The sequence below is a fragment of the Pelodiscus sinensis genome, chromosome 4 (genome assembly GCF_049634645.1).
Source record: "Pelodiscus sinensis isolate JC-2024 chromosome 4, ASM4963464v1, whole genome shotgun sequence".
Taxonomy (NCBI): Eukaryota; Metazoa; Chordata; order Testudines; family Trionychidae; genus Pelodiscus; species Pelodiscus sinensis.
In genome coordinates, this window is record NC_134714.1 from 15,181,966 (window position 1) to 15,199,589 (window position 17,624).

The following is a 17,624-nucleotide window of genomic DNA, read 5'->3' on the forward strand; positions in this document are numbered from 1 at the left end:
TTTGAACTCTTTTTAAAGCAATCGAACCAACCGTGACTTGCAGTAAATGGCTTGGCATCGGTTTCATTCAGTTCTAATTTAACAGCATCATATAAAGCTTTGGCTTCTTCCTGAATAACAGCCAAACTCACTGGCATCTTTCATTGTGTTTGGTCTTCAATCCACATGGAAAATATGGCAACCTTCTTGGCACTCACTGGTGTTGCATTTTTGCAACTTTCCTTAATTTTCTCAGCTTGAGCACGGATCATGCGCACACTAGACTCATGCATATTCAAAGCGCAGGAGATATCACAATTGTGTTCACCCTTTTCAATTCGCTTAATCACTTCAAGTTTCTCTTTTAACGTAAACAATTTTCTATGCTTCTTGCTTGCAGAAGCAGATGTATCACTTTCCTTACGTTTCCCATTCATGATAAGGGATAATACATGTACTTTGTATACTTTACAGCAAGATATCTAGCAACACAAGTCGCTGTGTTTTGTTAAAACACAAAGATAAACACGTGAGCGAGGGAAGGAGCGCTGTGATCACGTGTATTCATCCGCTTATCACTGTTTTCACCAGCTTATACCGCCACGCAAAGTAATCCACCACTTGATTATTTTCGTGTTATTTCGGGGACAGTAGTGTTATTCGAAAAACGTTCCCAAAAATCGTGCTATTGCAAAAATGTGTTAAGCGGGCACGTGTTAAATGAGTAATTACTATACTTGCATTTTGGACTGTATCCAGTACTACCTGTATGACCCTGAGGATGTTACACAGACCATTGCTTTGTGCCAATTGCGCCACAAGCAGCTGATGAACAACAGATTGAGAAATGCTGATCTAGGACCTTAAATACAGGCAGTCCCCGAGTTACGCGGATACAACTTATGTCGGATCCGCAGTTACGAACAGGGTTTGCTGCCCGTCTCCCTGGTCTGCTGGAGACCAGCAGACCAGGGAGACGGGAAGCAAAGCCTCTGAGGACGCCGGCAGCGGGACAGCCGCGGCGCATCTGGGCTGTCCGCTGCCCGCGTGCTCCGCGGCTTTGCTCCACGTCTCCCCAGACCAGGGAGACGGGGAGCAAAACCGGGGAGCACGCGGGCAGCCCAGACACGCCACGGCCGTCCCACTGCCGGCGTCCTCAGGAGACCAACAGACCAGGGAGACGGGGAGCAAAGCGGAGCAAGGCTGCGGAGCACGCGAGCAGCGGACAGTCTAGATGCACCGCGGCTGTCCCGCTGCCCGCGTGTTTTGCTCCACTTTGCTCCCCGTCTCCCTAGTCTGCTGGAGACCAGCAGACCAGGGAGACGGGGAGTAAAACCACGGAGTATGCGGGCAGCAGGACAGCCGCTGCGTGTCTGGGCTGTCCTGCTGCCCCCGTGCTCCGCGGCTTTGCTCCGGATGCCTGTGGTACAGCAGCTGGGGCGCTACCGGTTGGTCCCGTAGCGCCGCTCTGGGCGCTACTGGACCAACCTGGCAGCACCCCAGCTGCTCTGCCCCAGGCGTCCCCAAGTCAGCCGCTGCTGAAACTGACCAGCGCTGACTACAGGAAGCCCGAGGCAGCGTTGCTCTGCCCCGGGCTTCCTGGAATCAGCCACTGATCAGTTTCAGCAGCAGCTGACTTGGGGACACCTGGGGTTCTTAAGTTGAATCTGTATGTAAGAACTGACGTCCAGATTCAGCCTGTTGAAACTGATCAGCAGCTGATTCCAGGAAGCCCGGGGCAGAGCAACTGTGCCTCGGGCTTCCTGTAGTCAGCCGCTGGTCAGTTTCAGCAGCAGCTCAATCTGGATGCCAGTTCCGACTTACATAAAGATTCAACTTAAGAACAAACCTACAGTCCCTATCTTGTACATAACCCGGGGACTGCCTGTAACTGTGTTCCATCCCCAGCTCTACCGCATATTTCTTAAATGATGATGAGCAAGTCATTTAGACCAATATTTTCAAGATGGCCACTAACCATTTTTCTTAACTCAAGTTAAAAAATGACTTAGGGCAATTAAAGTGTGCAATATCTCTTTAAAAAAAAACACCCTCATCTTATGCTAAAATAAACGTGCCACCATACAAAACCTCAAAACTAACTCCAACCACACAGCTATAGCTATTAGAATTTCTAATGTTATCCATAAAAACAAAGACAAAAATCTGAAGACCATACTAGAGATGTTAGTGTATAGCCTAGGCTTATCCGTTAATCCTGTCAACTACACACTCCCCAGACCCTTGTTGCCTCTCTATGCTGTGTCTAGACTGCAGGCTTCTTTCGAAAGAGCCTCTTTCGAAAGCATCTTTCGAAAGAGCCTCTTTCGAAAGCATCTTTCGAAAGAGGCTCTTTCGAAAGAGCACGTCTAGACTACAATGCGCGGATCGAAAGATCGATCCACTATTTCGAAAAAGAGCGTCCAGACTGCTGGACGCTCTTTCGAAATTCAAAGCCACCCGGAACTGCTTCTGCCAGGGCATGGGGGCAGCATTTCCTTCCGGGTGCTGCCTGCCTGCCCTTTGCAGAGACGCGTGGTGAGAGGGACACTCCTGAACACCCGTTGCTCTGCTCCTGCAGCTGCCTTTGCTGTCCCTTGAGGAATTTTGCAAGGCATTGCAGTGCTGCTTTGGAGTGCTCAGCTTCCTGGGACACCCCAGCAGCTTTTTTCTTGTGAGGTTTTTCTGCTTGCAGACCCTTATTTTTGGCATGGAGCCAGAGCTGCCCCTGGGCAGGCGATGGCCCCAAACCACCATACTGCAGCTGTTGCTGCATCTTCATGACACAGTCATGAGGCTCCTTTCCGAGCTGGACCCAGACCAGAGGGACGAGGGGTTCCTCCGTCCGGCAGCCACACTGCCCTTGCCTCCGAACTTTTTCGTGGACAGGCGTGTTTGGAGGTTTGACACCAGCTCTGAATGGTGGGACCGGCTCGTGATGGAGATCTGGGATGACCAAGACTGGCTACGCAACTTCCGCATGAGAAAGACCACTTTCCAGGAGCTGTGTACCTGGCTCGCCCCTGCTCTGGAACGGCAGGACACCCACCTGCGGCCCGCCATCCCCCTGGAAAAGAGGGTTGCCATTGCCCTCTGGAAGCTGGCAACCCCCGACAGCTACCGCTCCGTGGGACACCAATTTGGCGTGGGGAGATCTACTGTCGGGGCCGTCTTGATGGAGGTAAGTCATTGTCTGGGGACAGTCACAGTTTGGGGTGGGAGGAAGGGAGACTGTCAGGAAGGGCCAAGTGGAGTGGGAGTGGGAGTGGGAGGGAGCTCCTCCACTCACCCTGAATTGTGGGGGGAGGGGGGTTCTGAGGAGGGGATTCCCGGGGTGGTTGAGAGGGAAGGTGGGCGGTGGGTTTTCCTCCTAAGAGATAAGGCACCCCTTCTAACACTTTGCTGTCTGTCTCGTTCTGCAGGTGGTGAGGGCCATCAATTCGGAGCTGCTCAACAGGCTCATCTGTCTACCGGATCTGGACAGCGTCATGGCCGGCTTTGCTGCCCTCGGCTTTCCCAATTGCGGAGGAGCGCTCGATGGGACACACATTGCCATCCGTGCACCGCCCCATCGAGCAGCCCAATTCATAAACAGAAAGGGCTACTTTTCTATGGTCCTCCAGGCCCTGGTCGACCATCGTGGACAGTTTTCGGACATTTGTGTTGGGTGGTCAGGGCGGGCACACGATGCCTGCATCTTCAGAAACTCGTACCTGTACCGGAGGCTTCAGGCAGGAACATTTTTCCCCCATCGCCAGTTTGCGGTTGGGGATGTGCACATGCCGGTGTGCATAGTGGGTGATGCCGCCTATCCCCTGATGCCGTGGCTGATGAAGCCCTACACCGGCCAGCTGGATGCGAGCAAGGAGCAGTTTAATGCTCGCCTTAACCGGGCTCGCAACCAGGTCGAATGTGCGTTTGGCCGTTTAAAGGGCAGATTCCGGTGCTTGCTCACACGCCTCGACATGGGGGAGACCAACATCCCCGAGGTGGTGGCCGCGTGTTGCGTCCTCCATAACCTCGTGGAGAGGAAAGGGGAGGCCTTCCTACCAGGGTGGGGGAGAGCTGCTGATGCCCAGGAGAGGCTCTTTGCCCAGCCCCGGACAGCTGCCATCCGCCAGGCTCACCGGTCTGCAGTTGGCATCCGGGAGGCTCTCCGGGAGCAATTCTCCAGTGGAGGCCACTGAGTGCACTGAGGGGCTTCTGCCTGGGGACTGGGCCCTGGCGCCCAATAGAAGCTTCCCTCCACAACCCATCTCCTGACCCAGTTTGGACACATCACTTACACCAGGGTGTGTTTCAAAATAAAATGTTCTCTTTACTTATTTATAATTTTGTACATATTATCAAACAATGTTGCAAACATAACAAAAAAATTTTTCATTTTTGTTGTTGCCAAACTATATACAATAAAGAAACAGTTCGTTTAACCCTTTGTTTGTGCTTTAACTGGGGTGATGGGGGTGCTTGAAACCTGGAGGGGGGAAGGGGACTGGAAACCTGGAGGGGGGAAGGGGATCAGGTTGAACGGGGCTTGGCAGATTTCCCTTTCCTGCCTGGGCCTCGTGTTTGGGGTGCTCCCCGGCTACGGGATCGGGTGATGCACCTGTCGGTTGGCTGGCTGCTGGGGGGCTCTTGGGACGTGGAAGCCTGGGGGAGAGGAGGGCCAGGGAGAGAGAGGGGCTGGGGAGCTGGGGGGGCTGGAGGAGAGGGAGGTCCAAGGGGGGAAAGGGATGCTGTTGTGGAAGGGGGGTTTGGTGGGGTGGGGTCATGGAGTGCTGGAGGAGCAGGACCAGGCACAGCAGCAGGCAAGCCGCTGACCTCCCTCAGAGTGGCGTACAGCACCGTGCGCTGCAGGACCAGCTCATTCATGAGCCGATCATGCCACCGCTCCTCTGCCTCCGCCCTCTGTAGCAGGATGGCGTTCTGCTCCTGCACAGCCTCAACGTGCTGCCGGAGGATGTCGGCATAGACACGCCTGTGTCTGCGGCTCCCATGTCTCCGAGATGGAGATGGAGGTGGGGCTGGGGTGCTGCGGCCCTCTTCCACGGCTGGTCCGGCTGTGGAGGAAAAGAAGAAGACACAATCAGTCCTATAAACTGGACTCTGTAGCACTTACAATACTAACAGGATGGTTTATTAGGGGATGAGCTTTCCAGGGCCAGACCCACTTCCTCAGATCAGAGTAACACGGCTACATTTCTATCACAATCAGTCATGTGTGCAACAGCTGTCCAAAAGGGCATGCCCTCTCCCTTGAGACAGGGGAAGCAGACATTCTGAAGGTTACACTGTGTGTGTGTGTGTGTGTGTGTGTGTGTGTGTGAGAGAGAGACACACACACACACACACACACACACACCTGGGCGTCAGCCTGAGCATGACAGGTTTCCCTTGTGCATCACCCACTGTGCACCCACCTACCTCCTCCCCCCCCCCCGGGTGTGACACAAACTCACTGTACTCACCTGCTGCTTCCTCTCCCGCGCCAGATGACGCCTGGGAGGCCTCAGAGGTCTGGGTGACTGGCTCCAGGGTGAGGGTCGCCGTCTCCTCGCTGTCCTCCTCCTCTGGGACCATGTCCCCGTCTCCAGACTGCTGTAGCTCCCGCTCTGGAGCGTCCACCACCGGGTCTGCCAGTCCGGACTGCACGAACCTCCGTGGTGTGCGTCCTTCTGCACTGCCACCCAGGATCTGGTCCAGCTCTAGGTAGTAGGGGCAGTAGTGGGGGGCTGCCCCAGACCGGGAGCTCTCCTCCCTGGCTTTGGCGTAGCCCTGCCGCAGCTCTTTTACCTTGGAGCGCACCTGGTCCTGGGTGCGGGGGTAGTGGCCCTTCTGGGCCAGGGCTTCAGTCATGCGGCCATAAATGTTGGCATTTCGCCGCCGGCTTTTGAGGGCCTGTAAGGCCTCCTTCTCTCCCCACAGCTCCAGCAGGCTCTTTATCTCTGCGCCGGACCAGGATGGTGCCCGGCGCTTGGAGCCCTTGGCTGGGTCCCCAGATGGCTCTGTGGAAGGGCCAGGACGCTCTTGGGGCTGGGACATGCTGCAGCAAAGTAGCCGTATGCTCTGGCTCCTTGTCTGCAACAAGTGGCTGTGAGGGTGCGCCTGTCCCTTTAAGGAATGGCTGCAGCCAGGAACCACAGACGTGCAACCCATGGCCCAGATTGTCCACCAGGGCTTCTTCCTGGAGGCCAATAATTTCGAAAGAAAGGGCTCCCCCCGTCCACACTCACGTTCTTTCGACGGATCTCCCTCGAAAAAGGCGTTCTTCCTCGTGAAACGAGGTTTACCGCCGTCGAAAGAAAAGCCGCATTCTTTCGATTTACTTTCGAAAGAACGCGGCTTGAGTCTGGACGCAGGGGAAGTTCTTACGAAAAAAGGGTACTTTTTTCGAAAGAACCCCTGAGTGTGGACACGGCCTATCAGAGCCTGCCAGCGGGAGGAGGGGGAAGAGCCAGTGCCCATAAGGAGCTGGCTTTAAGTAAGCTCCCCATGATCACAAGATTCACCTGCTTCCCCCAGAGGTAGCAATACGGAGGGTGAGGAGGAGCAGTGGGAGCCAATATGCACGGGGAGGCGGCTTTCAAGCCAGCTTCCCATGAATATCGACTCCCATGGATCCACCTCTGTGGCGGGGGGCGGGACAGGCAAGAGCCAGTGCTGAGGGGAGCTGGCTTAAAGGGGGGGGATAAGGAGGCTTCTGTGAAGCAGCCTCTGTCAGCAGGGGATCCAAGCTCCATGTGGACAAAGGCTGCTGCCACCCTGCACTGCTGCCTCTATATTAGAGGCAGCAGGCAACTGGTCTGCCAGAGGAAGATGGTTTTTAAACTGGCTTTGTTCGTGGACCAGCTCCTGCCTGCTATTCCGCACTGCTGCCTCTGATAGAGAAGCAGCAGTGTAGGGTAGCAGGGTGCTCCACGGGAGTGGGGCCGGAAAGCAAAACTGGCTGCTAGCCCCACCCCCAGGGACTATCAAACAGTCATGTAACCAATATTATTTTTTGCGGTTACACGACTATTCAATTACACAATAACCAACATCCCTAGAGCATACATGGACCAGACTAGCGTTGATTTACTGTTTTCCTTTTATATCCAGAATCTTTTATTCGGATTTCTGAACTCAACTAATTAAATGATAAGTCTTAAACTTTCTTAAGGTCTCGATGATGGTAATGACTAACTTTCAACTAATCCAGCTACCACTTTCTCCAAAAAAAGCCTCTTCATATTTCCTCCTAAGAAAATATGGAAATATTTTACCTGTATCAGTCTTCTATAATCTCAAGCACAGATGAAGTCTGATATCTGTATATAAGTATTACAGTTAAAATTAAAAAATCTCACAGGGTATCCATGAATATATCTAATATAAAAGACAGGCTGAGAAAGTCTATTATGACAACTTTATATCTAAAAGATAGCATATCTAGCAAATTTTATGAGAATTTCAGAGAGGCAGCAAAAAATTATAAACTATGTCTGGCCACTGCTGGCAATTTCTCCTGAGATTTATCTATTTGACCTCAAATAAATGCTTCTAAGTATCACCATTTCCTTAGTTAATGAAGGAATGGCAATATCTACTTTACAGATTCCGTTTTTCCTTTTCAAATCCCTAGATGTTCATATATTGTATATTACACCAGCTATTTTAATTGGGAAATCCCCATTTTGCTTTAATTGCATTTCCTGAAGTGAGTTAGCAAACTTCTGGTTGGATCCACACATCAAATACTTCCCTTGAAGTGCCCTAGTTCTTCCCTTTCTGATTGATGCCACGGTTTGACTTAACCATTGTTTGAAAGCATTCATAAAACAATCTGTTTTAGAAGATTATGACGTAGGGTCAGAAAGTTCTCTTTCTTTCGTGGAGAAAAGTTCCAAAGAGAACTCTAGACATCCATTTCTTTTAGTTTAGACTCCAGTTTTCTGTATGGGGTAAAGGAAATTCTGGGGCTGTGGGTGTTTTTGTTTGTTTGTTTGTTTAAAGTACTTTCCCTTCCTTCTCAGTTGAACAAGTTAGGCCCTTCTCAATCTTCTCTCTAATGGTGGTCTTCTAGCATGAGAACAGATTTCCAAATATAGTTTTGTTGTATGTGGTTTAGTAATTCTATATTTGAGAACTTAAAAAAAATCTATTTTAATCCACTTAGAATAAAGGGCCAAAAGGGAATTTTTAATGTATCCCCCCAAAAGTATGCCATAGCCTCTATCAGAGACAGCAGCGCCAGTGGGGAAGGGGGGTGGTAGAAGGGAAGAAGCAGCTGCTGGGGAGCAGCTTCTGTCCAAGGTGGGGCCAAACTCGGGCAGCCCAGACAACTGCAGACAAGGGCTACTCCAGCCAGCCAGGCAGCTGGGACCTACACCTACTGAGGCTCTGCAGTTTACATATACTAAGAGCCCAACAGGTTACAGTTAAGTACTTGTTTTCAAACACTTTCTAAGTTCCATGAATATTCTACCAGATGTCAGTTAACTGTTCACATTATCTCTTACCTTCACATCACTTTATAATATTAAAGTACTGAAAACTGGTCCAAGGCTAGAGAGTGCCTGTATTTTCCCTACTTTGGTAAAACCATATATTTAGAAAAAAGGTGTGACAATGTATGAACTAGGAAATACATTTAAGATCATCCATAGCACCTTTATTTCCCGTTAATCAGTTTTCTTTAAAATTTTCATCATCTACTGTATTAATACCCAAAAGAGTGTTTCTAAATTTCCATTGATAGAGTATATCTTCTTTGTGTGTTTAATAGGCATAGAGTAGAATGTAAGCAACTAGTCGAGTCACTACTTGACTACACGCTTCCCTCCTCTTCCCCTCTGCCTCTGTATCAAAGGCAACAAGCGAGGGTGGGAGGAGTAAGAGCTAGTGCTAGGGGAAGCCAGCTTAAAAACCAGATCCTGGTTTTGGGGGAGGGCGCGGAAGGAGAGGAAAGGGAGAGGGAGAAGCAGAGGCGCAGTGGGGGACTCGGCATGAGCTGAGACTGAAGCAGTCCCAGATTCAGGGCCGGCTTTGAGCCATTCCTGCGCCTCGGGCAGTGGGCATGCGATGCATGCACAGCTCTGCCCCCCCGGCGCGCTGCGCACCTTACAGCTGCAATCTAAGGGGTGCTGCATGGCCCCCGGCCCCGCAGCACCTGATGGCAGCTGTAAGGAGTGCCGCACGGCCCCTAGCCCCAGGCACACGGTGCCTGATGGCAGCTCTAAGGGGCACTGTGCAGCCCCCAGCATGCGGCGCCTGATGGCAGTTCTAAGGGGCCCCTTACAGCTGCCCATAGGTTGGCGCCCCAGACAGCTGCCCAGCTAGCCCCCCCCTTAATCCGGCCCTGCCCAGATCGCACTGAGTCCCCAACCACTGCACATCTGCTTTTTTAACGTAATGAAAGCCAGAAGTCCCTGAGCCAGTACCAGGACTGCTCAGTCCTGGCTTGCACCACCCCTGGGAGCTACCTCTGCATTTTAAATGAAGTAGGAGCCAGGCTGCCTGCATGCCTGGCTCTTACTGTATTTAAGTTGCAGAGCCACAGCAGGGGTAACGAGTGCCCCCCCCCCCGACTAATCAAGTAGTTGATGGAAATTCCATCGACTACTTGATTACAGTCATAGAATCATAGAAGACTAGAACTAGAAGGATCCTCAAGAGATCGACTCCAGTCCCCTGCCCTCATGGCAGGACCAAGCACTATCTAGAGTCTAGACCATCCCTGACAGATGTCTATGTAACCTGCTCTTAAATATAGCCAGACATGGAGATTCCACAACCTCCCTAGGCAATTAAACATTAGTAAACATCCCTAGTTATCCATCTTAGCAAACCATTTAATGATAAAAATGAAGGGATTTTTCTAACAGTCCTGTATAGCTGCAATAGAAAGATCTTTAGACAAGTTCCTATATAGTGTTTAAGATGTCCTATGGTGCAAGAGAACAGAACAGTCAACAATGATGAAGTATTAACAAATCAGAGGGGGTGTTTTGCTACTAAAAGATCAATTATGTGCCTTTGAAAACAAGAATCCTTCAAGGTCTTTCTGATTGCACAAAAGAATTCAAGATATATGGTAAAATGTGGAATATTTGCAGACCATAGGTTAGGGCACCATGTGTCACATTAGGTAACTTTGCTATAAAGAGAATGAGAATACGGAACCTTTCAGCTATATAAATATTTCAGCTATTTTACACAAAACTGAGAACTACTATTAATGCAGTCCCCTGTGGTTCAAAGGTTTCCTAAGGAGTAGCTAAATTAAACTGCCCAATTCCTGTTAATCCACTATTTCCAGAGGAGTAAAAGGAACCAGTTGTTTTATTTATGTCCCACTTTTATTATATGGGTAAACTACGTGAAGCAGCAAAGGTATTGGAGTTGCCTTTCTAAATCCAACAACAGAAAATAGTGCACCAGTTTATATTTGATTCACATTTAGAATGTTTCTTATGGCTATTAAGGTTAACAAGAATTATCTTTTTAAATGAAAACTCCAGAAGTTAATGGCGTAGGCCCTTTTACTCACGAAGAATTTATCAAGCTCTACTTAACTATTAAAGAGAAAAGTAAAGTAAATGAACACAACTCCATTAAGAACAGCATTCTATTAATGCAAAAGAACTGCACCTGGTGGAAAGTAGCATCTAGAAGAGCAATTTTATGTATTGACATAAGAATTGCTAACCCCAAAAAGTAGTTTTTAAAAAATCATTTTAAAACTATTAACTTTCTTCTACTGAAGAATAAAAAGCATCTCTGCAGAGGTGTTTCCTACAATATACGTTCATTTTTACTTCAGTTGTGCTGGATTAGGCAACAAAGGCTTTGCCATTATCTTCTGTGGAAGCAGGACGGGACCCTTAGCAAGGATATTCTGCAAGTTGTTTTTAAAACAAGTAGAGTTTTACAAAGACAAGATGGGTGAAGTCATATCTTTTATTGAACCAACTTGCATTACCTCACTCACTGTGTGTCTCTGGAATCCTAGGACCAACCCCACTATAACATCACTGCTAACTAAAATCAGGGGACATTTAGTTTAAATATTTTTATGGAAACATTCGCTTGAGAAGTTAGTGCTAAAATTCAGTTGATTAAAAAAGTTTAGTTCATAATACAACAAAACCCACCAGTGCTTTTCTTTACTATGTAAAAAAAATGACTTCAAACTTTTAGCAGAATCTAGAAAGATTATGAACCCAATACACTCAACTGTAAAGAGAGTAAACCTCTAAATTGCTTCATAGCAAATCCTTATAGCCTACACTCATGAGCAGCACAAACAGGCTTCAAAACAAAACCAAAAATATTTCCCACCCTCCTTGGATAGATGTCAAGCTTCAATAAAAGGCTTAATGTAAAACAATAAGCATAAAAAGTCAAAGCTAAGGTTCTGAAGATTTTCAATATCCAGGCCAAATCACAAAAGATCCACTTCATCTAAATCTAATTCTTCTTACCCAAGAAGGAAGGGGGGAAAAAAAGAACCATAAAGCATAATGAAGCTACTTAAATGTTACTGCCCAAACCTTTACATAAAGTCCAGTATGTTTATTCATAGCATCAATTTACTATAAAGTTTCTGAAACATCCTAATCTGATCGTTCATGTTTCAGATGACAGGTACTATCATGAATAATCTTTAGTTTCGGTGTTATCTACTATTCAAACAAATAACTTCATAGGAACTTAAGTTATTCATAGAATGAAGAAATGGCTGACCAAACCATTTAAAAGAAAAGATTAAATGTGGTTCTACTATGAATAGCGACAACAAATCAAAGCATGGGTTTCATAATTGTCATCACTTGAGTTTCCATAACAAATTCCAGTAAAAATATTATTTCTCTGATTGCCAGTGCTGCAAACTCATGGGTTTCCCACACATCACTACCAGTATTGCCTTCAATACCAGTATTTGCTCGGCTCTAACTGACTATAATTAGCGATACATTAGGAGCTATACGAAAATGTGAGAATTCCCCCAGGACTGACATATACAGTGTAGTTGTAGTCTTGTAGGTCCACCTTGCATTTAGCTACGATGCTTTAAGTACTTTGCCCAGACCTGAAAAAACTCCATGTGGCTCAAAAGCTTGTCTCTCACTACAGCAGTAGATCCAATAAAAGATATTACTTCACCCACTCTGTCTCTCTGGCATCATAGAATTTATTCTATTAAGGATATATATAAAATATAACTCTCATTCGCAGGCCTTCAGCTCTCCAGTGCTAATAGGGGGAAAAGGCAACAAAACATGTTTCTGTCCCTAAAGTAAGCAACTGTGACTGACTATATAGTCTGTTGAATAAAGTTCAAAGAATGATTCTTAAAAATGAAGTGAAATTATAAACAATCATCAATGAGTTATAAGGTTTTTTTTACAAAGTGTATATACAGTTAACATCTTGATCTATCACATGCACATCCAGTGGGTAGGGGCTTCCTGTTTAATAGAATGCACTTGCAAAACAACTACACTTTTTGAGAGTGGACTTTTACAAAGATTAGTTACTGCACTTTGAATCTCAACCTTTGCTTAAAATCCATATTTGCACATTTCTGAACCTTCAACCAAATCATCTCATTTCAAAATACCCATTTTACAGAGCTAAAACCACAGGCATCATACTATTACAGTCAACAGCCAGTTGTCATTAACAACACTGATTGAAAGGATAAAGGTTCTTTAGTCATAAGATTGAAAGTATGTCATAATTGCTACACTTCTTTAAAAAAAGTTATACAGATACATGAAAAGCAGTATAGCCAGCACACATCTGAGAATGCTGAACAGGTTGCAAGCAGAAAACCCCTTCTACATCAACTGTACATAGGAGATCTCCATCTTCCCCATACATATATCATATATGTTCCTCTATACACAATGCATTAAAACGTCCATGTATAACACTTGCTATCAAAGTATAACTAAAAAGTTATAACTCTTGGTGCCCACCTGCCTCTGCAAGTGATCTGCGAACTCGAGGAGACTTTCTAGACATATTTTTAGCAATACATTCAATAGAAAAAATTCACATCTACCACAACTGAGAACATGACATGATTTAACTACTCCTAAGGCGTGTCTACACAGAAAAGTTATTTCAGAATAACGGCTGTTACTCTGAAATAACTATGCAAGCATCTACACAGCAATTCCGTTATTTTGAAATAATTTCAAAATAACAGATGACTTATTCCAAAATCTGTAAACCTCATTCTACGAAGAACACCAGCTACTCCGAAATAGCTATTTCGAAAAAAAGATGTGTGTGGACGCTCCACTGCTGCTATTTCGAAATAGCCCCTCACCAGGACCGTTCCAAGTTATTCCTCCAGGGGCTCTAAATCAAGATAGCTTGTCTACATCAGGGAAGCCTGCCTCAGACTAATTTCGAGGCTTCCCTGCAGTGCACTCATGCTATTCCGAAACAAGCTATTTCAGAATAATTATTCTGGAATAGCTTGTTCCTAAATAACTGTGCAGTGTGGACATAGCCCTACAGTGCAACCAGTAGTCATTTAAACTGACCTTGTTGATTAAAGATGCACTATATCTGAGATTAAGATTTAAAATGAGAGAAGGGCAAACCTGAAAAGGTTCCAAGTTCAGTTCCTGATAATTATTAGTACTTCGACAGTTGTATAGCACTTTGAAGATGTAAATAATAGTCAGCACCCAGATAAGAGATTATTAAACTAAAAACACAGTTCAGGGAGATTCCAAGGACAAGTAATAAATCAAAAGCAAAAGTAAGATTAGTGAAGCTCTCTCAAGTTCCTTACACTTAGTGTCAGTCAGTCAATTAAATTAATCAGCCTACCCAAATATCAGGTCTTGTTCTAACTTTGCCTAAAATCACTTGAGGCTAAAAAAGTCTCACAAGAATAGCGTGCACAGATTTGTAACACGCTGTGCACACTGTTAGTGTTCAAATAAAAATAAGTAGACTTCCAATTGAAAGCTGGAATACGATTGATCTCTAAACTTGTCTGGATCTTACAAACACACACATACACGTTTAGTTCACATTCGTTTTTAAGACGAAATGACTAAGAAAGGGGGAGGGGAAGAGGTTTTGTATTTTATCCAAACCAGTTCATCTCTCCTAACGATTAAGGCAGTTCGAGTGCAATCTTGCCATAAAAAAAAGAAGGGTGAGCGTTACCTGCCACCTGCCGTAGCTAAGCAGGACGAGCGCCAGGGGGATGGCAGTTCCCGACATGGCGTGGGTAGAGGGCATGCTGTACTCGGAGTTGTAGAAGACCTCCAGCTTCACCACGGGCGGTGAGGCAGGCCGTGGCCAACGGATCACATCCTTGGTGCACTGGCCCAGGTACATAACCCAGACCCAGACGATGATGAGCCTCCTGCCTACCCAGGCGTCCAGGTTCCAGATGCAGAAGGGGAAGAAGAGGATGTAGAAGAGCTCGTTGCCCAGCTCCGTGCCCAGGCTGAACAGGTAATAGAGGACGGAGTTGCGGATGGCGATCTCCTGGCAGGCGTCTTCCCCGGTCAAGGAGTTGCGGCGGGGCTGCCTCCGCCACCAGGTCGGCTTCCCCTGCGGTGGTGCCTCCCCGCCGGCCCCCCCAGGGACTGCCCCGTTCCCTAGCCCGCTCGGGTGCCGTTTCTCCCCGCCTCTGGCCCGGGGCCCCCCATCGCCGTCCCCTCCGCCGTCCATGGCGGGGCAGCTCCCGTTGGCCAACGGCCCCGGCTCCCCGCTCTCCCCAGCGGGGGGAGGGGAGGCCGCCCGGACCGCGGGCGTCTCCACCCCGCAGAGACGCTGGAAGTCGGCCACTTTCTGCGGGTCCTGCAGGTAGGCGGCCAGGCGGGCCAGGCGCTGGAGCAGAGCCATGCTGGGGGGGAGCCTCTCCCGGGAGCACTGAGGGGGGTTTGCCGGCGGGGGGCGGCCTGAGGGGGGGATTTAGCCTGTACCCGACAGGCACCGGGACCTAGACACCCCGCCCGACTGGCCGTTGCTCCTTCCCGCTACGCAACAGCAGCTCCGGCCCGTCGGCCAGGCTCCCCGCTGCTTTCAGTGCGCCTGACTCAGCCGGCTGCCGCGGCGCGCGCTCTCCTCCAATCACCGCCTCCCTCCCAACCTCCCTCCTCACCGCGCGCGCGCTCTCCTCCAATCACCGCCACCCTCTCAACTTCCCTCCTCCTCCCTCCCTTGCTCGCGTGCGCTCTCTCTTTTCTGATCACCGCCTCCCTTCCACCCCTGCCTGCGCAAGCAACAGACACTCAGTCCAGCGCAAGCCGGGGCTCTCACCCGTATGGTTCCTCTGATTGGCTGTGCCCCCTCCAGCTCCGCCTTCCAAGAAAAAGTGCAACCAATCAGAGCTTGTGTCTGAGCGCCGGAGCGGCCAGTGACCTGTGCGTGTGCCCAGTGGAGATGCCCGAAAATCCCTGAGGGAATCCCAGCCTTGCTCAGCCCCTCAGCGGGTGGGAACTGGGGCAGTGGAAAACAAGACTGCATCTCCATCAGCCGGCATGCAGAGGGGAGAGTCCAACAGAGAAGAGTTTTACACATAAGAAGGGGGGAAGAGGTCTGGGTCCAAGAACAACTAAAGAAATAAAAAGTTTTTAAAAAGACCCACGGGAGTGACTGTCGATAGTTTTTAATCAATGAGAAACTGTCTTAAAATGAGCCAACACAGCTGAGTCCTGGGCCTGGGTAATAGGCAAAATAACAATGCTAATGTGCCAATATTCAAAAAGGGCTGCTAGTGTGATGACATGAACCTGTGGCAGCCCCCCAAATGTACCCCCTTGCCTCAGTTACCCTCTTCGTTCATGGAACTCAGTGCAGCATTTGGAATATATCAATAGCCCCTTTGAGGAGGGGGTATTGTATTACCAAAAGTCCCACTACTTTCCCAAAAGTCCAACTCCAAATAGGGCACCAGGAGGTCTCACCCTGTTCTTAAGTGGCGAGGAGTCCTGTAGCACCTTATAGACTAACTGAAGTGTAGGAGCATAAGCTTTCGTGGGCAAAGACCCACTTCGTCAGATGCCCATGAAAGCTTATGCTCCTACACTTCAGTTAGTCTATAAGGTGCCACAGGATTCCTCGCCGCTTTTGCAGATTCAGACTAACACTGCTACTCTTCTGATACTGTTCTTAAGTGTGGCTCTGGGGTCTTTCTCTATTCTGCAGGGGTCTTCTCTACTCTGTTCCTTCTGGCTCTCCAGCCAGGGGCAGATTTACCATGAAATGGTGCTATGGCATGGGAGTTCTTAATGAGAGGGAAGCCCTGCAGTCGAGAAGCAAAGAAAACAAATGCCTCATTTTCCAGCTTTGTGCTGTATGTTTATGTTTGGTCTTGTGGTAATGCCCACAAGCTATTTAGCCAGCACATGAAGGTCAAGTCAATAGCTAAGTTGAATGCCTTGTTAAACAACACTTAGCTCATGATAGTCCCTGGAAAAATGCCTGCCCTGTCTATGCTTTACTTAATGGATATTCCTCACACAGAAAGGGGAAAAAACAGCAAGCAAATGGTCTGGTAGCACTTTATAGACTAACAAAACATGTAGATGGTATCATGAGCTTTCGTGGGCACAGCCCACTTCTTCAGATGACCGGAGTTATGACTAGAGGATAAGAAAACTCAAAATAAATAGGAGAAAGGAAGGGGGGGGGGGGAGAAAGATGCAGGGGCAGGGCAGAAAGAAGAGCCAACCAGGGAGAGACTGGCAGTGTGGAAGGGTGGTCTGGGGCACTTTAGCCTGGGCTGGGGCTTACCCTTTTTGGGGCTCATCTCTGATCTCTTCCAGCTCAGGCAGAGGCGTAGTGAGGGTGTTATGTGCCCGGGGGCAAAGGTAAAATGTGCACGCACTCTCTCTCCCACCCCCCCCACGCCCGCCACTGTGCAGCAGGGTCCCAAACCTGGCAAATGGCTGAGCCCAACCCTGGGAAGAGAGTGGGAGCTTGTACCGCGTCTTGCCCTGCCCCCTCCAGTTTGGGGCCAGGCCTCCGCATGCACTAACTCGCCTGGCGGGAGTGCCCTGCGGGTGCAGGCAGACAGCAGAGTGGCTGACGGGACGACCTGCGGCTGGTAGGAGCAGCGGCAGGATCAACCAGCAGGAGCAACCAGCTGGCAGACAGGGGTGTGGACCAAGATGGCTGGCGGAGCCAGACAGTGGAGGCGGCTCACTGGACGGCAGGTGGAGTGTGGCGGAGGCGGCTCACTGGACGGCAGGTGTAGTGTGGCGGAGTCGTTGACAGCGGCGGCAGACAGCGGAGGCGGCTCACTGGACGGCAGGTGGAGTGTGGCGGAGGCGGCTCACTGGACGGCAGGTGGAGTGTGGCGGAGTCGTCGACGGCGGCGGCGGCAGAACCCCATGGAGAGGCGGAGCCATCGGCGGAGCCACCAGCAGACCACGTATCGATCCCCACCCCTCCAGGTTGGGATGGTGAAACCCTGCCGGGTGAACTTTTGAACTCTGGGGCTGCACGAACCCAGGGCAGAGACTTTTGGGGTGTTGGACTTTTGGGGACTTTGGGGGGAGGGGCTTTGCTCATGTTTGGTCTGTAAATCCGATTTGTGGTGTTTCCCCAATTTAATGCTGATGTCGGTTACCTCATGTTATTAAAGGTTTGCTACTATACTGAGGCTCTGTGCTTGCGAGAGG

The 17,624-nt window shown here is 49.0% G+C and overlaps 2 protein-coding genes across 6 annotated transcripts in view; both read right to left on the bottom strand.

Annotated features, from left to right (window-relative positions):
* Positions 1 to 15,139, bottom strand: part of PPP2R5E (protein phosphatase 2 regulatory subunit B'epsilon) — a 231,084-nt gene extending 215,945 nt beyond the window's left edge. Inside the window, exon 1 of one of the 5 annotated variants that reach the window (XM_075926375.1) lies at positions 14,155 to 15,073. In XM_075926375.1, the coding sequence (XP_075782490.1) occupies positions 14,155 to 14,841 (687 nt within the window). In that variant the 5' untranslated portion in view covers positions 14,842 to 15,073. Of the gene's footprint in view, positions 1 to 14,154 lie in introns of all 5 variants that reach the window. The other 4 variants (XM_075926377.1, XM_075926376.1, XM_075926378.1 and 1 more) reach the window with 4 other exon arrangements.
* LOC142829064 (uncharacterized) lies at positions 4,443 to 13,879 on the bottom strand. Its single transcript, XM_075926391.1, has 2 exons — positions 5,448 to 13,879; positions 4,443 to 5,039 (listed from the first exon to the last, which is right to left on the bottom strand). Exons 1-2 carry the CDS (start codon positions 6,442 to 6,444, stop codon positions 4,498 to 4,500), a joined length of 1,539 nt encoding a protein of 512 aa, XP_075782506.1. The 5' UTR covers positions 6,445 to 13,879; the 3' UTR covers positions 4,443 to 4,497.
* Positions 15,140 to 17,624: the final 2,485 nt, after the last annotated feature.